The sequence below is a fragment of the Nicotiana tomentosiformis genome, chromosome 10, assembly GCF_000390325.3.
Source record: "Nicotiana tomentosiformis chromosome 10, ASM39032v3, whole genome shotgun sequence".
NCBI classification, from domain to species: Eukaryota; Viridiplantae; Streptophyta; class Magnoliopsida; order Solanales; family Solanaceae; genus Nicotiana; species Nicotiana tomentosiformis.
Window position 1 is genome coordinate 4,485,154 of NC_090821.1, and position 20,597 is coordinate 4,505,750.

At 36.6% G+C, this 20,597-nt stretch overlaps 3 protein-coding genes across 3 annotated transcripts; all 3 read right to left on the minus strand.

Moving 5' to 3' along the window:
• Positions 1-5,258: 5,258 nt before the first annotated feature.
• Positions 5,259-5,681, minus strand: LOC117277953 (auxin-induced protein 15A-like). Its single transcript, XM_033657396.2, has one exon. The coding sequence runs from the start codon at positions 5,679-5,681 to the stop codon at positions 5,259-5,261; it is 423 nt and encodes a 140-aa protein (XP_033513287.2).
• A 1,694-nt stretch (positions 5,682-7,375) lies between these two features.
• LOC138900549 (auxin-responsive protein SAUR22-like) lies at positions 7,376-8,954 on the minus strand. Its single transcript, XM_070187578.1, has one exon. The coding sequence runs from the start codon at positions 7,802-7,804 to the stop codon at positions 7,514-7,516; it is 291 nt and encodes a 96-aa protein (XP_070043679.1). The 5' UTR covers positions 7,805-8,954; the 3' UTR covers positions 7,376-7,513.
• A 627-nt stretch (positions 8,955-9,581) lies between these two features.
• Positions 9,582-10,159, minus strand: LOC104101193 (auxin-responsive protein SAUR22-like). Its single transcript, XM_009608634.4, has one exon. It carries the CDS (start codon positions 10,019-10,021, stop codon positions 9,731-9,733), a length of 291 nt encoding a protein of 96 aa, XP_009606929.1. The 5' UTR covers positions 10,022-10,159; the 3' UTR covers positions 9,582-9,730.
• Between the last annotated feature and the right edge of the window lie 10,438 nt (positions 10,160-20,597).

The following is a 20,597-nucleotide window of genomic DNA, read 5'->3' on the forward strand; positions in this document are numbered from 1 at the left end:
GAGACAAACCCTAGAGTCTAAAGGTTTCAGGTTGAGCAGGACCAAAACGGAATACTTGGAGTGTAAGTTCAGTGACAAAACTCATGAAACGGACGTGGATGTGAAGATTGATACCCAAGTCATCCCGCCGAGGGATAGTTTCAAGTATCTCGGGTCTATAATTTAAGGTAACAGGGAGATTGATTATGAGGTCTCCCATCGTATTGGTGCAGGGTGGATGAAATGAAGGCTCGCATCCGGTGTTTTGTGTGATAAGAAAGTGCCACCAAGACTTAGGGGTAAGTTTTACAGAGTGCTGGTTAGACCTACTATGTTGTATGAGGCTGAGTATTGGCCAATCAAGAACTTTCATGTTCAGAAGATGAAAGTAGCAGAAATGAAGATGTTGAGATGGATGTGTGGGGATGTGGGCATACCAGGAGAAATAAGATTAGGAATGAAGTTATTCGGAACAAAGTGAGAGTGGCCCTCGTGGAGGACAAGATGCGGGAGTTGAGGCCGAGATGGTTCGGGCATGTGCAGATGAGGAGTACAAATGCTGCTGTTAGGAGGTGTGAGAGACTGGCCATGGCGGGTCTGAGAAGAGGTAGAAGTAGGCCAAAGAAGTATTGGAGAGAGGTGATTAGATTGGACATGGCTACTTTAGCTCACTGAGGACATGCCCTATGATAGAAGGGCATGAATATCGAGGATTAGGGTAGAAGGCTAGTAGCTAGTCGAGAGTTACCCGTTCTTTTCTAGTAGTATTATTAGCGCTCTTGTTTTTTTCGTATTCTTTGACATCTAGTATTTGGCTATTATTTCATTTGCTCAGTGTATCATATTTTCCTGTTTGTTACTATTTGATGCTACTTTTTCTTTTACTTGTTGTTGTTATTGGTGTTGTTGTTGTCTTTTTCTCCCTTTTCCTTATCGTCCTTTGTCTCCATCTTCTTTCACCTTTTCTTGAGCTGAGGGTCTTGTGAGCACCTAATTTTTTACCATACTTGTGATTTTTCAACACTTTTTAGTATGTAAATAATTTTAAGTTTAATCTACATATTTTAACCTTTATTTCATTTTTAGTAGGTTTTATTTAAGAAAATTAAAAATCACAAAAATTATATGTTCTTGATTTTAAAATATTTAGCTAGTATTTTTATTTTACACTCTTAAAAGAAAAAAAATTATTATTAATTAAAGCAAGAATCAATGAGTCATTTCCATGTGGCAAGATTCTTCCTTATCTTTTGTAACAAACTCACATGCTCTCCCTAACAAACTCACATGCCCATACACTCTTTTTACTTGGCCACCAATTAATCCCTAACACCTAATTTTGAGAGGCCCGGAAGGACAGAGACGAAAGATAGAGGGGAGGCTGCACTTTCCTTCTTCAATTTTCTTTTCCCATTGCATTATTCCAAAAAAATAATCTTCTTCCCCACAAGCACGAACGAATCACCATGGCTTGAACCGAAAAAGTTTTAAGTCATTTTTCTCTTAAAAGTTAAAACCATCTCCCTTTTATTTTTCAAGAGCAAAAACCTTCATCATCGTCCCTATTTTCTCCACCTTTACACCACCATGAAACATCCATAAACACCCATCTCCTCAACCATTCACAATCACATAAATCTTGAGCCCAAAAACAAGATCAAACCCCTTTCAATTTCAAGCAATGTGCAGTTGTTGAGTTTTCGGTCGGCGATGGTATCACGTTTTGAGTTCCGGTCTAGTGGTTCAAGTTCCGTGTTAATTGCTGTTATACCCTGCTTTTTTCCTCGATTTTGCTTAAGGATCCTGTACAATTTTCAAGTATTTAAGGAAATCCGATGACTCCTTTTGAGAATCCGAAGGGGATTTGATTGAGTCCAGTTTGTCGTTGTTTTCGCTCACCATTCGAGTTCTGCTGCTTTTGCTCAGAGGTTTTTGTTGAATATTTTGTTTGAGGCTTATTCACTGCTTGATTTTGTTCGACTTAGTTGTTGTAATTGCTGAGGTTCATTAACTAAAAGACTATCTCAGGTTCATTCCTCCCACTCTCATTTTATTCTATTGCCTTGTTTATTAATACATGCTTTCAGTTGTGAAATTCATGTCAATAAATATGAGATCTTACTGTTTGTTGAGTTTTCTTCTTAATGGATTGATTTCTTGATTAGTTAGAAAATTGCTCTCATGTGCTTGTGTTATTCTATCTTAAGAAGTACATGTAAATGTTAGTTTAAAGTTTGTTACATAATTTGCTGGGTTGATTTAATTGGATTTAAGAAAGAAAAATTGAGCCAGGGAGTTGGATTGTATTACTGTAGAGGTATCCATGTAATAAACTCCAGATTTAGATTAGAATATTCTTATTTTCTTTCTTAGTTGATTATTTGATTGGTCTACTGTGATGATGAGGAAGATGGGGTTTGCACTTTCGTTGTCCATTTAAAGTTAGTTTTAATTTGTTTTGGGTGTAATAAGTGTAACTAAGGCAGAGCATGAATCTTCTACTATTAAATAATAGCCTGTGCACTTTTATCCTTAAATAAGTTACAGAGTTTTTAGCTTCCACGCTTGATTCCAAACGTAGGAAGATAATAATCTTATTGAACATCGTAGTTTGCTTTAAGCGCGATTAATAATGAATCATCGTGGTCATGGGTATGGTTCCCGTGGCATGGTCACGATACATAAATTCCAATTCGGGAGTGCATTTCATGTGACCCGACTATAACTTCGAATAATAATGAAAATTAACATGTTGTAAATCGCGGGTGCGTTTCACGTGACGCGATTCACAATGTGTACAAAAATAATAAGTGCGCGACATCGCGACTTATTTAAATAATCTCCATAAATATTAAAAAACGGTTAAAAGGAATAAAAAGCACAATAGATTTTAAATATGTAATAAATCAGACAATTAGGCCAAGTATTGATTGTTAAGCGACCGTGCTAAAACCACGGAACTCGGGAGTGCTTCACACCTTCTCGCGGGTTAACAGAATTCCTTACCCGGTCTTCTGTGTTCGCGGACCATAAATAGAGTCAAATTTCCTCGATTTGGGATTTAAAATAAACCGGTGACTTGGGACACCATAAATTATCCCAAGTGGCGACTCTGATTTAATAAATAATTCCATTTCGAATATTGTCACTTTAATTGGAAAAACTCCCTAACCCATCGCCCCATCGAAAAAAAGGAGGTGTGACAGGTCTATCGGAAACAACCCCTCTACCTCGCCAGATAAGGATATGGTCTGAATACACACTATCCTCCCCAGACCCCACTTGTAAATTATACTAGGTATATTGTTGTTGTTATTGTTGTTGTTGTTGTTGTTGTTGTTGTTGTTATTACTTTGGCTACAATATCTTTCCAATCTGAGACAATGATACATGTACTCGGTAAATATAAGACATACATGGACCTTTTTTGGTTGGCAGTAATGCAAGTTCATATTTCCGCGGCTGCTGCTTTATTTTCTGCTTTTCCCAGAGTCCAATGTATTTGCATATGAGCTTTACATAAACACAACTACAGTATGTGTTAGGATCGGGAGTCCGGGTAGTACGAAATTTAGCCGAACAACGTTATAATAAAAATAACAAAGACAATTCAAGTTGATAATAACGGTAATTAAAGAAGATAAAGAAGACACAAATTTAACGTAGTTCGGTCAAGGTGACCTATATCCACAAGTATAAAAGAGCAATTTTATTATACCAATAAGAGTACAAAAGAGAGTACAAAATTCGAGTAAATACTCTAATTAGTCCCAAATACCCCAAGAGAATAACCTCCCAAGATCACTAAAAAAAAGGGTTCACGTAAGTGTTTCCCAACACTCACTCACAAAATACTCTATAATGAAATAAAGGAGGAGAAAGAAAGACAAAGTGATTTGGCTCAAACCCTACCATAAATATGACATGGCATAAAATTTAATGAAAAAAATCCAAAAATAAATACCACATAAGCTTAAATGGGTCATACCCACTTTAAATCCATTTCTTCCTTAATGTGCTTTGACCCATAACCCAAATGGGTTTCCATAGGAAAAAAAAACGCACGCTCCTAATAAATTTAGGTTTTGTGATTTTGTTTTGGGGTTTTGACCGTACAGATACAGTATTTCTTTTGTCTAAACAATTGCAATAGATTATCTGTAATTGCATGTCTATTGACAATTTTCATTATGCACTTTAATTGCATGTGTTGCTTACTAAGCAGGTTATTTGTATGCTAGTGTTGCTTAATAAGCAACATTTTCAAATTAATGAAATGGTAGTTTGTGAAAGATAAATTCTTATTAGCCTTATTATTTTTGTATGCTTATGATACATTTATATGTTATGAGATGGATACAATAGTATTTTAACTTCAATAGAAAATTATAAATATGTTATGTGAGTTGGATACAGTAATATTTTAATTTCAGTAGAGTTATAAAACGACTCGGATGGGGCATACAAACAAGATAAGAATTTTTTAGTATAGAATAATTATAAATGAGTATTGTGTAACAGAAAAGGTAAAAATTTTGTAGTATAGGATACTCATTTTTAACTAATGTGGAATTTAATTTTTTTTTTTAATCGAAATCCATTTGGGTTATGTGTCAAATCACATTAAGGGAGAAATGAATTTAAAGTAGGTATGGTCCATTTAAGCTTATGTGACATTTATTTTTAGATTTTTCTCATTAAATTTCATGCCATGTCATATTTATGGTAGGAGTTCCAAAATGACTTTTAAGTGATAATGATAAAGTTTAGTTACTTTTAAGTGATAAAAAATAGTTGAGCGATTATATTGAAATTGAAAGATAGTTGAATGACCATCAGTGAAATTAATCTTTATCCCAATCAAGTATCAACTCACTACATTTTGAACTGCTACAATTATTTTTCTTGAGGGGGGTCGTACAATGAAAATTTTCCAGCAGATCATGCGATTGGTTTCATTTTATTAAATAAAAATGCACTGCACGCAATCACACGAGCATCAAATCCATGGTTCTGATGTCCAAATGATTGCTTCCAAGTTTTTCATTCACTCTTCCATTTCTGTAGTACATTCTGTTGTAGTACAGAATCAGAATCTGTTGTTTCTTAATATTAGGGAATCGAGGATAGTGAGATGCTGAAAAGCAATGTATTGGCTTAAACAATACTGATATTACAAGAAAATATATCTAAATGTCCCGGTAAGTTGGGACAGTGTAATCTATGAACTACTAGTAAACTTCTATCCTACAAAAAACTTGACGGTACAGATTGAATAACTAGACTTGTAATCCTCCTTTATTAATTGTAGTGACATTCAAGTGAGAAGTGACACGTAGAAATGCAGTCTCACTGCATGGTATTGTAAGGCCGCCCATTGGATAATCGAATTTGTATTCTTCCTCTGCATGCCTCAACAAGTCTTGAAACAAAGGATGCTTCAAACAAGAGATAGGAACCACGAATCGGTGCTTATTATTATGACTCTCTCCAACATAAACTGCCAGGTGACCCTTGGGAACATCTGCCAATTTTGATGAAGTGGTTGCAGTTGATCTTTGGTGGAGAAAAATGTTGTGTTTAGCATGATCAAAGATTGTCTTGAGATGAATCCTCATGTCGATGAACTTCTCTTCAAGTTTTAGCTGGTAAAAGTGCAGCAAGAAGTTGTATACAAGCTTTAAGTGATATGTAGTGTTCATGATTTCTGCAAATGAGTTCTCTATATATAGGGATTAGTTGGAGGAGTTACTTGATTTATTTTTAGTAGTGACCAAATAGTGTGGGACGAAAATTCACTCTAATTAACAAAGAATCCCCAACTTGATGCTGTAAGATAGAAGAATTTTCTTTTGATTTAACAATACATATATCATATATGGCCTAGCACATAGTTTCCTGCTCAAAACCGCGTACCTCTACGTAGACTCAGTTGTTTCGTCGATAATTTCTTTTTCTATTTGATAATTTATTGTTTTTGCTACTCTTATCTTTTCAGATTGAAGATAGATTTACTCATGAGGCACATTTGGGGCCTTTGTTGTTTAGTTGTAGTACTTGAATGCAACCATTTTCTCCCAGCTGCTTCTCAAAATTCTATAAATAATATGAGGTCTTGATAGTTATCAAAAGGTTTTGAGAAGATTTAGAAGTCAACCAAATGAGATTGTTGACTGCAGTCCTAACCTTCCACAGCATCTTTAAGCAAATCCTGTGACCAAGCATAGCCCACCGCGTAAAAATATTAGTAGTAAATTATATTTTGATTAACAGTATAAATGTAGTAAAGAGGCGGGATTTACTATGAGAAAGCAGCATTACTTAGGAGCATGGTTAATAAATTCCTGGTAGAGAAAGAGCATAGAAGTTGAAAAAGGTGGTACAGAATGATATGTATTGTTTCCATTCGCCTATTAACTATATGCAGACTATCTATGTATTTAGCTTCAGAATTTCAAATCACTGCTCTATCTTTCTCATTCTGTACTTGTACCAAAATAACGCTTCAGAATACATTGGTGATGAAGCTAGCAGTGACCCTCGGCTTATTTTACAACTCCACTCGCACGCAGTTTTCTATTTCAGGCACTGTGGAATATCTCCTTTTGGCCCTCAATGATTCAATCAAGATTGGTTCATTTGTTGGTCATCCCGAAATATCTGTCCTACCAATTTGCGCTTATCCTTTTTGACAGTTCTTCTCAAGAGCACATGTCCTATAGGTACAGGTACATGTGATTATGAGGTCATTGTAAATTATCCGGACACTATTTTTATGCAGGTTGCTATATGCATCCAATATTCAATCATTAATTTGATTACAAACTTAAGCCTATATTGTGTATCTTAAGATTCTTTGATGCTGATATTAATTAATAAAAGGATATTCTTGGGTGCTGTTTTTTCGACTAGGTTTATTGTACCTGAAATTTTTTCATGAACTACGGTCTCTTTCTACATTTACTTCTTCGATTATTAAAACTCTTTATGCAAGTAATTCAAGGTAATGGTGTGCTTGATCTGGTTGTTCTAATTAACTTCTATCTTATTTGATATCCTTTCCCTTTGTAGCATGTGACAAGCAGAACTTTTTCTTACTCTACAAAGTCTTTCATCAATCTATTATCTCTCTCTGACTTGTAATAGTAGCTTTTCTTGGAAAGCAGAGAAGATCTTAAATGTTACAACATTAAATGTGAGCGCATCCGCTCTAATTTTGGGGGACAAGTTTACCCAATACTTGTGCTTGTGGATATAACAGATTTCCCTGTGGATTAGTCTGAGGTGTACACAAGATGTCTAGGCACCACAGGTGTAATACAAAAGAATACACGATCATTTCACAGATAAAGAATGTGGCTATCCATTTTCTAAAGACAACAAATAATGGTAAAGATTTCATTTATATGCTTTGCTTGAAGGCTTTCATTTAAAGATTTCATTTACAACTCTTGCCTAGTAAGATGAAAAAACTAAAAAAATTCTAAGCTAGCTCTAATCTGAAGCTCAGAATGCTACTTCATGGTTCTTCATTTCATAGATTCAATCGAGAAGTCACATCAACAAAATCATCCTCATTGCAAGGAATTGTTAGACCACCCGTTGGATGATGAAATCCAAACTCTTCTTCTGCTTTCCGCAATAAGTTCTGGAATGAAGGATGATTCAGATATGAAATGGGCACAACGTATCGTTTCTTCTCTCTCTCACCAACATAAACTGCAAAATGTCCTTTAGGAATATCTAAATGATTTCTTGTTAGAACAGACTGCAGTTTGTTGATTTTCATTGCACTGGAAATCATTGGTAATAAACGAAATCCCATGACTTCTCTTTAACTTTAAGAAGGAAAGAGTGCTTACAAGAAGTTGAAAACAAGCTTTAAGGGATATGTGTTGTAGAGAAAGAAGCTTATGCTTTTCTGCATATGAGTTCTCTGGTGTATATATAGTGATTGATCGGAGGAGACAGTTGATTTGTTTGTAGTATATCCCAATAATGTGGGACCGAAATTCGCTCTAACAAAGCATGACAGTGGACTCAATTGCTTTACATTATTGTAGCACAAAACTTTGTTTGCTCCCCAACTTGATGCTGTAAGATGGAAGATTTTTTCTTGAATTAACAATTCATTTGTGGCATAGCACATAGTTTTTTGGCTCAAAACCGCGTACGTCTATTATTGTTTTTGCTACTCTATCTTTTCAGTTTTCAGACTGAAGATACATGTACTCATGAGGCATATTTTGGGAGCCTTTGTTGTTTGGTTGCTGCTTCTCTAACTTCTATTGTTGCCAAATTGAAGGAAATGGCAGTGGCAGTGGCTCTAGGCTTATTTTACAGTTCCACTCTTCCCCAGTTCTCTATGTAAAAATTGGGCTTTGTAAATTATCTCCCCCCCCTCAATATATATACTTCAATCAAGATTGGTTCATTTCCTGCTGTCAATCCTGACATATCTGCCCTACCAGTTTGGATATGTCCTTTTCTACATGTCTTCTGAAGAGCACTTGTCCTATATATAGGTACTACTACATGTGATTATGAGGTCATTTTAATTTATCCGGATACTATTTTGGTGCAGGTTGCTATATGCATTCAATATTCAATCATTGATAACAAGTTATTAACTGTCTATATTTGACTTCCAAGACATGTTATTCATCACTTAATCTTGTATAGTGATAAAGAGTTGCTTTGTACTAAATATGTCATAAGCAGATTTGCTTCGGCTAGTCTTAAGATACAATACAACACGGTATTTTTATGCTTTAAATTCGGTGTATGAGGTTGAGCTGGTTTTGCTACTGGTATTTCCCTTATTTCTTGATTTACTGACAGTTTATAAAGACCCTCTACAGATTAAGTAAGATCAGTTTGACATTACTTCAAGTTGGCGTGCCAAATGCTTATGAGAAAGCCCACCAGAAAGAGATTAACTACATGCTGTTTTTTTAATTACAAAAATATTTACAAAAAAAAAATTCAAAAGACTACTTATAATTTACCAAGTCAAGCCTAGATTGCGTATCTCAAGATTCTTGATATTGAAAAAAAGATATCGTTGGATACTGGTGTTTCTGACTCTTTTTTGTTCTAACTAAAAATGCTCCATCAACTGTGGTTATTTCTAACATTAGCTTTTACACCGTTTCAAGCTAATAGTGCTTGATCTGGAGGTCGATTAATTTCTCTGTCATTCACTATCTTTTCCTTGTGTAGCATGTGGCAAGAAGAAATTTTCATACTCTAAAAAGTCTTTCATCAATCTATTATATTCCTCTGACTTCTAACAGTACGCTTTTCCTGGAAAGCAGTGAAAAATACTTGATCAGGTTCATCCAAGGGAAGGTTTAGTTATTGAGATATTGAATTAAACAGCCTGGAGATCTGAAATTCAAATTCAGTTACAACACAAAGTGTGAGCTACAATCTTTTGTGGTCAGATTTAATCAACAATTGTATTCTGGATATGCAGACTGTCCAGTAGTTTAATAGAGGTGCACTACACAAACTGTCCGAGGGCACCAGGTCGTAATACAAAAGAATCCATGAATTTCACAGATAAAGAATTTGGCTATCCATTTTAAACAGACAAGAAATGATGATAAAGATTTCACTTATATGATTTTCTTGAAGGCTTTGTACATAAGTTTACAACTCTTTCCTAGCAAGTGGAAAATAAAAACTGAAAATTCTAAGTTAGCTCTAATCTAAAGTTCAGAATGCTACTTCAATATGGCTATTAATTTCATAAATTCAATCGAGAAGTCACATCAACAAAATCATTCTCATTGCAAGGTATTGTTAGACCACCCATTGGATGATGAAAGCCAAATTCTTCTTCCGCTTTGCGTAATAGGATCTGGAAAGAAGGATGGTTCAGGTATGTTATAGGCACAACGTACCGTTTCTTCTCACACTCTCCGACATAAACTGCAAAATGTCCTTTTGGAACATCTGAATGATTTCTTGTTAGAAGAGACTGTAATTTGTAGACTTGCTTGGCACTGGAAATCATTGGTAACAGACGAAATCCCATGACTTAACTTCTTGATATGTCAAGTATTGGTGTTTGATAAAATTGTGATTGAAGTAGGACTTGTTTAGATTGATAAGGATTTGTGTTTGGTCTGGAATTTGTTGTGAAGTTTCACAGGAAAAGGTTATATTTATAGAGCTGCTTGCATATTTAATTTCGTGTGAATGCATCAGCGTGAAGTGGTCAATACAAGTGGCTAAAGAACATGGCCCATTCCTGTGAAATTATTGCATATATAGCAGGTCGTACAACAAAAACTTTCAAAACATTACCATGTGATGTGATGAGAGGATGTGTATATCGAAAAATATTGGGAATAAACCCCTTACAGAAATAATATTCACAGTAATAAAAGCGGAATAATAACGTAGCACCGAGATACGGCAATTAACAAGAATAAAAGAGTGACAACGACACCAAGATTTTTACGTGAAAAACCCTTTTGAATAAGGGAAAAATCACGGCCCTGAGAGGAGCAACTGATATCACTATAGCAAGGAATTTTACATTTTGTAGGTCCGAGTAAAATACTCCAAAGACCACTACAACACTCAAAAGAAATAACCCTCTTTTGATATTCTCACCTTACTACAATATCGCTCACTCTCTATTTTTCTCACATACTATTTTCTTATACACTGTCTGTGAAACCTCACTTTTTCTTTCTCTCTTTGTTGGTGTGTATTACAATGAGAGCAAGACACCTATTTATAGTGTTTAGGATTGCTTCATTGATGTCATCAATGATATCATGAGTTTGGCAAGAGTCAAATATTCAATGTGAAACCAAAGAAATATTTGCCATAAAATCTTCCTTACTATTCCTTTAGTTGGCTTGACAATTCAAAGCCAAAGGAAGATGTCTTCCTTACACATAGGATGGACCCATCAAATCTCCCCCTCCAGTCTCATGCACCTGAAGGAGGTAACTCCAGTTTTTCATATAGAGTACATGCCGACAAGTTCTTTGCACAATTAGAACTTGTCTCTTGGTACCACCTTGGTCAGCATATCTGCTGGATTCTCACTTGTAGAAATCTTCAAGACTTTTAAAGATTCATTCTCTACCATTTCTCGAATCCAGTGATATCTCACGTCGATGTGTTTGGTCCTTGCATGGTACATGGAGTTCTTGCTAAGGTCTATTGCACTTTGACTGTCACAATAGACGATATACTCTTCTGATGCAAGCCAAGCTCTTGAAGGAACTATTTCAACCATATCATCTCCTTGCCAGCTTCAGTAGCGACAATATACTCCGCTTCAGTTGTAGAGAGTGCGACGCACTTTTGCAACCTTGATTGCCATGATATAGCTCCCCCCGAAAATGTAAACAAATATCCAGTAGTGGATTTTCTATTATCAATGTCACCTGCCATATCAACATCTGTATAGCCCTTCAAGATTGGATCAGATCCTCCAAAGTACAAACAATCTCCCGTGGAGCCTCTCAGGTACCTGAGTATCCACTTGACTGCTTCCCAATGTTCCTTTCCAGGATTTTCAAGGAATCTGCTAACAACACCAACTGCATGAGCAATATCAGGTCTAGTGCATACCATTGCATACATCAAGCTTCTGACTGCTGAAGAATAAGGAACTCTAGCCATGTTCCCTTTCTCCTCTACACTTGTAGGCCACATCTTCTTACTCAACTTTAGATGACTAGCAAGAGGTGTGCTGACTGGCTTAGCATTTTTCATATTGAAGCGTTCCAGTACACATTCAATGTACTTCTCCTGAGACAGCCACAACTTTCTGCTTGTTCGCTCTCGAACTATCTTCATACCCAGAATTTGTTGTGCTGGGCCCAAGTCCTTCATATCAAATGACTTGGACAAACCCTTCAACTTTGCGATCAACCTCTTGTTTGTTCCTACAATTAACATGACATCCACATACAACAACAAAATAATAAAGTTGTTATCAGAAAATCTTTTGAAGTATACACATGGATCAGAATATGTCTCTGTGTAAGTTTGACTTTTCATGAATAAGTCAAACTTCTTGTACCACTGCCTTGGTGCCGGCTTTAACCCATAAAGACTCTTATTCAGTTTGCACACCATGTATTTCCTTTCAGCTACTTCAAATCCTTTTGGATACTCCATATAGATCTCCTCTTCTAAATCTCTGTGAAGAAATGCAGTTTTCACGTCCAACTGCTCCACTTCAAGATCTAGGCTAGCTGCTAAGCTCAAGATTGTTCGAATATAAGTCATTTTGACAACAAGTGAGAAAATTTCGTCAAAATCAATACCTTTCTTCTGCTCAAAGCTTTTTACCACCAATCGAGCTTTGTATCTGACCAGCTTGCCATTTTCATCTTTCTTGAGTTTAAAGACCCACTTACATTTGAGTGGTCTTTTACCCTTTGGAAGTTTAAGCAGCTTATACGTGCCATTTTTCTGCAAAGATTCCATCTCCTCTTGCATGGCTTTCATCTACTGATTCTTTTTTAGATGGGGCATCACCTCCTTAAGACTTTCTGGCTCCCCCTCATCACTGATGAGGATATACTCCGTGGAAGGGAACCTGCATGACTCTACCCTTGGCCTTTCTAATCTCCTCAGAGAGGTTGAGGTTGTTCTTCTCCCAGAGTGGGGTGATCCACTTGATCGACATCATCATCAAGTTGCTCCCCCTGCTCAATAACCTCACCAGGTTGCTCCCCCTTCTCGGCAACCTTGTCGGTCGTACTTTTTATATTTGTGGGATTGTTAGAAGTAGAAGAAATAGTAACAAGGTTAGGAATAATACCATTCTTGGCCTTTCCTGACATATCATCAGCAGTTCCAACTTTATTTTCTCGGAACATTACATCTCTGCTTCTGATGACCTTCTTCTTTACGGGATCCCACAATCTGTATCCGAATTCTTCATCTCTATATCCGATGAATATGCAAGGAACAGATTTATCATCCAGCTTTGTTCTCTGCTCCTTTTGGTACATGTGCAAAAGCTTTGTAACCGAACACCTTCACATGTGAGTAGGACACCTCCTTGTTAGTCCAAACTCTCTATGGGATGTCAAACGCCAACAGAACTGATGGACTCCTATTGATCAGGTAATAAGCTGTCTCAACTGCTTCACCCCAGAATGACTTAGGTAGTTTAGCCATTCTGAGCATGCTTTTCACCTTCTCCACAATGGTGTGGTTCATCCTTTCGGCTACACCGTTATGTTGTGGGGTTTCAGGAACTGTCTTTTCATGTCTGATCCCATGGTTCGAACAATACTCTTCAAATTCCCTTGAAGTGTACTCACCTCCATTGTCACTTCGGAGACGCTTTAGCTTTTGGCTTGTCTCTCTTTCCACCATAGCATGAGACTTCTGGAAAACTTGAAACACCTAATCTTTGGTTTTCAAAATATAAACCCATAATATTCGTGAAGCATCATCAATAAAAGCAACAAAATATTTGTTACCGCCTATCGATTCAATTTCCATTGGACCACAAACATCAGAATATACCAAATCAAGTATATTCAATTTTCTTTCAGACGATGTCTGAAATGAGACTTTATGCTGCTTACCAAATAAACAATAGTCATAGGATTTTATCTTTAGCATAAGAAATGAGTGATTTCTTGGCAAGAATCTGCAATCCCTTTTCGCTCATATGACCCATTCTTTTGTGCCACAAATCTGCAGAAACCTCATCTTGTGTCGCGTTCAATTCACCTTGGCATATTTCTGCATTTGTCCTATACAACGTGCCACGAGCAACTTCCTTTGCAATCACCATTGATCCCTTGGTGAGTCTCCATTTTTGATTTACAAAATAGTTCTCGTATCCATCTTGGTCTAAAGCAATTCCAGAGATCAAGTTCATTCGCAAATCTGGTACATGTCGCACGTCCTTCAGAACCAATGTGCATTCGACTTTTGTCTTGATACAAATTTCACCAATCCCCGCAATCTTTGAGTAACTTGTGTTACCCATTCTCACAAGGCCGAAATCACCTGTTACATATCTGTAAAAAAGATCTCTTACCGGTGTGGCATAGTAAGATGCTGCTATATCAACCACCCATTCCGACTCTAGACCTGATAAGTGCATGCATTCCTCTTACTCGTTTATACAGAGGACAACATTATCATTGTTTTACACCATGGCGGCTGTGTTGTCGTCATTCTTCTGACCACTAGTTTCACCTTTGCCCTTCCTTGGATTTGGGCAATCTCTTTTGAAGTGACCTGGTTGATCACAATTGTAGCAATTTCTAGCCCTTGATTTGGATCGGTTCTTAGACTTCCCACGAGCTCTGGATCTACTATAGTTGCTCGAACTCCTTTGATAATTCCTGCCTCTACCTTCTGTGCTAAGAGCATGTCCTTGATTTTCAGGCTTCTTTCTTATCTTTTCATTGAGTAAAAGAGCTGATGTGACATCTTTCAACTCAATGGTAGTCTTACCGTACAGGATGGTTGTTGCCAAATTATCGTACGAAGATGGCAACGAGTTCAACAACAAGATGACTTTATCTTCTTCCTCAATTTTCACTCCGAGATTGGCGAGCCGTGTGATTAGTCCATTAAACACATTTAAATGTGACAAAAAATTCGTACCTTCACCTATGTATAGGGCGTATAGCTGCTTCTTCAGGTACAATTTATTTGTTAGCATTTTGGATATGTATAGACTTTCCAACCTTGCCCAAATGCCACATGCAGTGTCTTCATCAATGATGTTATTTACCACATCATCTGATAAGTGCAACCTGATTGCACTAGCAGCCCTTTAATCTAAGTCAGCCCAGTCCTCAGCTTTCATGGTATCGGGCATTTTGGCATCAACATCTAGTACTTTGTGTAATACATGTTTGATGAGCAGATCTCTCATCCTTCTTTGCCATGTTGAGAAACCGCTATCTCCGTTAAATTTTGCTACCTCGTACTTTACTCCGAACATTTTTGTTTTTCACCGAGTATAGTACTACCGACAGTGAATAGTATTTCTGTGAACGAGCAGAACCTGTACTCTGATACTAGTTGTTGGGAATAACCCCCCTACAGAAATAATATTCATAGTAATAAAAGCGGAATAATAACGTAGCACCGAGATACAGTATTAACAAGAATAAAAGATTGACAACGACACTAAGATTTTTACGTGGAAAACCCTTTTGAATAAGGAAAAAATTATGGCCCTGAGAGGAGCAACTGATATCACTATAGCAAGGAATTTTACACTTTGTAGATCCGAGTAAAATACTCCAAAGACCACTACAACACTCAAAAAAATAACCCTCTTTTGATATTCTCACCTTACTACAATATCGCTCACTCTCTATTTTTCTCACAGACTATTTTCTTATACCCTGTCTGTGAAACCTCACTCTTTCTTTCTCTCCTTGTTGGTGTGTATTACAATGAGAGCAAGATACCTATTTATAGTGTTTAGGATTGCTTCATTGATGTCATCAATGATATCATGAGTTTGGCAAGAGTCAAATATTCAATGTGAAACCGAAAAAATATTTGCCATCCTTTAGTTGGCTTGACAATTCAAAGCCAAAAGAAAGATGTCTTCCTTACACCTGGGATGTACCCATAGCAGGTCATACAACAAAAACTTTCAAAACATTACCATGTGATGTGATGAGAGGATGTGTGTGTCGAAAACAACCACACAGAACCTCTGGAGATGGTGTCGAACACCACTTGACCTCTTGGTTATTGTCTGCACTTTTCCCGTTCAATGTAAGTGCGAATATAGTTTTGATGGCTTAAACTCTTCATCATATTTATATTCTGTCCGTCTCATTTTGTGTGAAGGTATTTGACTGTGCACTGAATTTAAGAAATTAAAACACTTTTAACATGTAAGTCAAAATTATAAATAAGTATCTGGTTTTGGCCCTCAGTATAATTCAATTAATATTGGTTTACTTCCTGCTGTCACAATGAATAATTAGTTGCTCATCCTGACATATCTGCCCTACCAGTTTGGATATGTCCTTTTCTACATTTCTTCTGAAGAGCACTTGTCCTATAGGTACAAACTACCTGTGATTATGAGGCCATTTTAATTTATCCGGGTACTGTTTTGGTGCAGGTTGTTATATTCATCCAATATCCAATCATTGATACAAGTTTGTCTTTCTGAAGATATTTAGTTAACTGTCCATATTTGAATTTTACAGACATGTTATTCATGCATTTAATCTTGCATAAAGTGATAAGATTTGCTTCGTACTAAATGTAATACACGGATTTTCTTTGGCTCGTCTTAAAATACAGCATCAGATTTTGATGCTGTACGAGATTGAGCTTGTTTAGCTTATACTAATGTTTCCTAATTTCTCTATTTAGTGACAGATCACTGTCAATCGAGATCTATTATAGAAGTTAAATAATCATCTTTATTTTTTCCCTAATTTGGAGACCCTGAATTCAGATTCCATCTCCAATCTTGGTGGTAGGTTTACACAACACATTTACTTGTGGCCATAGACTTAGTCCAGGTGCGTGCGAGATGGTTCAAACATTATCGTCATAATAAAGAAAGAATACTGTCAACCACCAGCAGCTGGTGTTATGGTCAAGTGGCTAAAGAACATTGCCAATCCCTATAAAGTTATTGCATGGCTTGTTCTGATAATATTACTAATGCATCGGGAATAGCTATCCGTACAACGGATTTTCATTACAGTACTATGTGATGAGAGGACCTGAATATCAATATCACCATGCGGACACCTTGTGACCTCCATACTTTACTATAAATAGGCTTCTGTTACTTCTAAGACTTTTGCTGATGTACTGGCTTGGAGTTTTTGAACAATGTTAATACTATATGCGCAAGAATTTACAAAGATATAGTAAATTTTATTGTGCAACCTCATATGTACTTGCCTAGGGTACTGAGAATGGTAAGTTTGTCTCGAGACTTTACAATTAGTAAGATTTAATAGCAAACTTTTAAGTTTCATTCACAGATTATAATTAATAAAAATGGTTAAGTGCTATATATGCAGGTAGTGTAGGAATAGGTAATCTCGTCTGGATAAGGAGATTTTAGTAGCGACCGGCTAAAAAGGCAGAGTTTTAACCAAGACAGACAATGGTATGGCAAGTGTAAAATAGGCAACCATTCTGTTAGCATGAATAAATGCCTTGAGATGAAGTTACTATTTGGCGAGTGTAAAATACTCCTTTTTATTTATAACGTTTGCACTCCTATTATATCTTTTCCCTTTGGTGTAAATGCTGCATGATTCCAATTTCCAAATGATTGCTTACAAGTTTTTCACTCTGCAGGATTTTTGCTGCAGCTGATTACATGCAAGTGACTTGGCAATGTAAATCCGTTAGTTACACTATTAGTAAATACTAATAATAGTAGGGAATTGAGGATAAAGAGATGCTGAAAAGCAATGAATTGGCTTAAACAACACTAATATTACAAGAAAATATATCCAAATGTCCCGGTAAAGTTGGGACAGTGTAATCTATGAACTAGTAAACTTCTAACCTACAATATACTTGATGGTACAGATTGAAGCACTAGACTTCTGCACCTCCTTTATTAATTATTAGTGACATTCAAGTGAGAAGTGACACGTAGAAATGCAGTCTCACTGCATGGTATTGTAAGGCCGCCCATTGGATAATCGAATCTGTATTCTTCCTCTGCATGCCTCAACAAGTCTTGAAACAAAGGATGCTTCAAACAAGAGATAGGAACCACGAATCGATGCTTATTATTATGGCTTTCTCCAACATAAACTGCCATGTGACCCTTGGGAACATCTGCCAATTTTGATGAAGTGGTTGCAGTTGATCTTTGGTGGAGAATATTATTCTGTTTAGCATGCTGAAAGATTGTCTTGAGATGAATCCTCATGTCGATGAACTTGTATTCAACTTTTAGCTGGTAAGAATGCTGCAAGAAATTGAAAACAAGCTTTAAGTGATATGTAGTGTGAAGAAATAGGCTTATGTTTTTTTGCAAATGAGTTCTCTGACTTATATTTCTATATATAGGGATTGGTTGGAGGAGTTACTTGATTTATTTTTAGTAGTAACCAAATAGCGTGGGACCAAAACTTCACCCTAACAAAGCATGTCAGTGGGGCTCGATTGCTTTACATTATTGTGGCAGAAAGCTCTGTTTGCTTCCCAACTTGTTGCTGTAAGATAGAAGAATTTTTTAGTTAACACTACAGTTATAGCATAGCACATAGTTTCCCCGTGCTCAAAACCGTGTACTTTGACGTTGACTCAGTTTTTTCCTTCATTATTTCTTTTCTATTGGATAATTTTTGCTACTGAAGGACATGTTCCCATGAGGCATATTTGGGGCCTTTGTTGTTTGATTGCAGTGCTTGAATACAACTACTTTTTTCCCAGCTGCTTCTCTAGTTTCTATTGTGCCATAGTTCATTGTATTTGCAGAGTAGCAGCCTTTGTTTATCACTGATAGAAGTTTCATACAAGCACAATACCGAGTCACCTAATATGGTTTTTTTGATAGTTATCATAAGGTGTTGAGAAGACTTTGAAGTACCAATAAATGATATAGTCGACAGGAATCCTGACCTTCCTCAACTGTTTAAGCAAATCATATCTTCACTCTTGCAAAAATGGAGGGTAAGGCTGTGTATAATAGACCCTCGTGGTCCGACCCTTTTCCGGACCCCGCGCATAGCGGGAGCTTAATGCACCGGCCTGCCATATCTTGGTCCTGGGACCATGCATAGCTACATCACTTAGAAATATTAGACTATATTGTACCATGAGAAAGCAGGAATAATTATACAGGAGATTCATCGCCAATGGATAGTCTAGTAGCTAAGAGACCACATATTAATCAGAGTGTCATAAGTTCATTTATTAGTGGCCGCAGGTCACTGCTGCGCGCCCAACTGGATTTCCATTAGCCTCTTAACTATGTGCAAATGTATCTATGTATCTATCTTCAGAACTGCAAATCACTGATCTATCTTCCTCATTTTCTACTAGTAACTGAATAATGCTTGAGAATATATTGGTGATACGGCCAGCAGTGCCCCTAGGCTTACTTTACAACTCCAATCACCCACAGTTTTCTATTTCGAGCATTGTGAAATATCCCTTTTGTCCCTCAATATAATTCAATTAAGATTGGTTCATTTCCTGCTGTCAAAATGGATAAGTAGTTTCTCATCCCGACATAACTGCCCTACCAATTTTGGGTACATGTCCTATCTGTACAACTACATGTGATTATGAGGTAATATTTTGGTTCAGGTTGTTATATGCATTCAATATTCAATCATTGATAACAAGTTGTTACTGTTCCCATGTGACTTCACCGATGTGATTCATCATTGAATATTGTGCATAGTGATAAAAATCTGCTTTGTACTAAAAATGTAATAAGCAGATCTGCTTCGGCTCGTCTTAAGATACAACATCAGATTTCGATGCCTTAAATTTTCTGTATGAGGTTGAGCTGGTTTTGTTATTGGTGTTTCCCTTATTTCTTGATTTACTGACAGATTAATTAAGATTTTCTACAAGTTAAATGTGTTGTTGGGAATAAATCTCCTACAGAAATAATATTCACGATAATAAATTAAAAGCGAAATAATAACGTAGCACCGAGATACGGTAATCAACAAGAATAAAAAGAACAACAACAACACAAAGATTTTTACTTGGAAAACCCTTTTGAATAAGGGAAAAAACTACGGTCCCGAGAGGAGCAACTGATATCACTATAGCAAAAAATTTTACTCTTTGTAGGTCTGAGTAAAATACTCCAAAGACCACTACAATACTTAAAAGAAATAACCCTCTTTTGATATTCCCACCTCACTACAATATCGCTTACTCTCTATTTTTCTCACAAACTATTTTCTTATACCCTGTCTGTGAAACCTCACTCTTTCTTTCTAACTCTCAGATATATTTTTCCTCTGAGATTGGTGTGTGAAAATGAGAAGCTGAAGGCTTCTATTTATAGGAAGAAGTTCCGTAACTCTTAACCAATTAGAAGTTGGATTACTGACACTTGCGATTTGCAAATTGAAAGTTGAGAACCAAAACCAATTTTGATCAAAAACATGTTTCGATGCGTTTCGGTGCCTACCACCAATTTTGGCATCTTGCAAATTTCCCTTCCTATTTCTTTTTCTTCCTTATTATGGGGATGAACCCCACAATCTCCCCCTCCAGACCCATTCACCAGAAGGAGGTAACACCAGATTTTTAGCTTGAGTGCATACCTATAACTTCTTTGCACAATTCGAACTTGTCTCTTAGTACCATCTTGGTCAGCATATCTGCGGGATTCTCACTTGTAGAAATCTTCAAGATTTTTAGAGATTCATTCTCTACCATTTCTCGAATCTAGTAATATCTCGCGTCGATGTGTTTGGTCCTTGCATGGTACATGGAATTCTTGCTAAGGTATATTGCACTTTGACTGTCATAATAGACGACATACTCCTTCTGATGCAATCCAAGTTCTTGAAGGAATCGTTTCAACCATATCATCTCCTTGCCAGCTTCAGTAACGGCAATATACTCCGCTTCAGTTGTAGAGAGTGCGACACACTTCTGCAACTTCGACTGCCATGATA

Bases quoted from the DNA above. Each gene is read 5' to 3' on its own strand.
- LOC117277953 (XM_033657396.2), bottom strand. From the start codon at position 5,681: ATGAACACTACATATCACTTAAAGCTTGTATACAACTTCTTGCTGCAC.
- LOC138900549 (XM_070187578.1), bottom strand. From the start codon at position 7,804: ATGGGATTTCGTTTATTACCAATGATTTCCAGTGCAATGAAAATCAAC.
- LOC104101193 (XM_009608634.4), bottom strand. From the start codon at position 10,021: ATGGGATTTCGTCTGTTACCAATGATTTCCAGTGCCAAGCAAGTCTAC.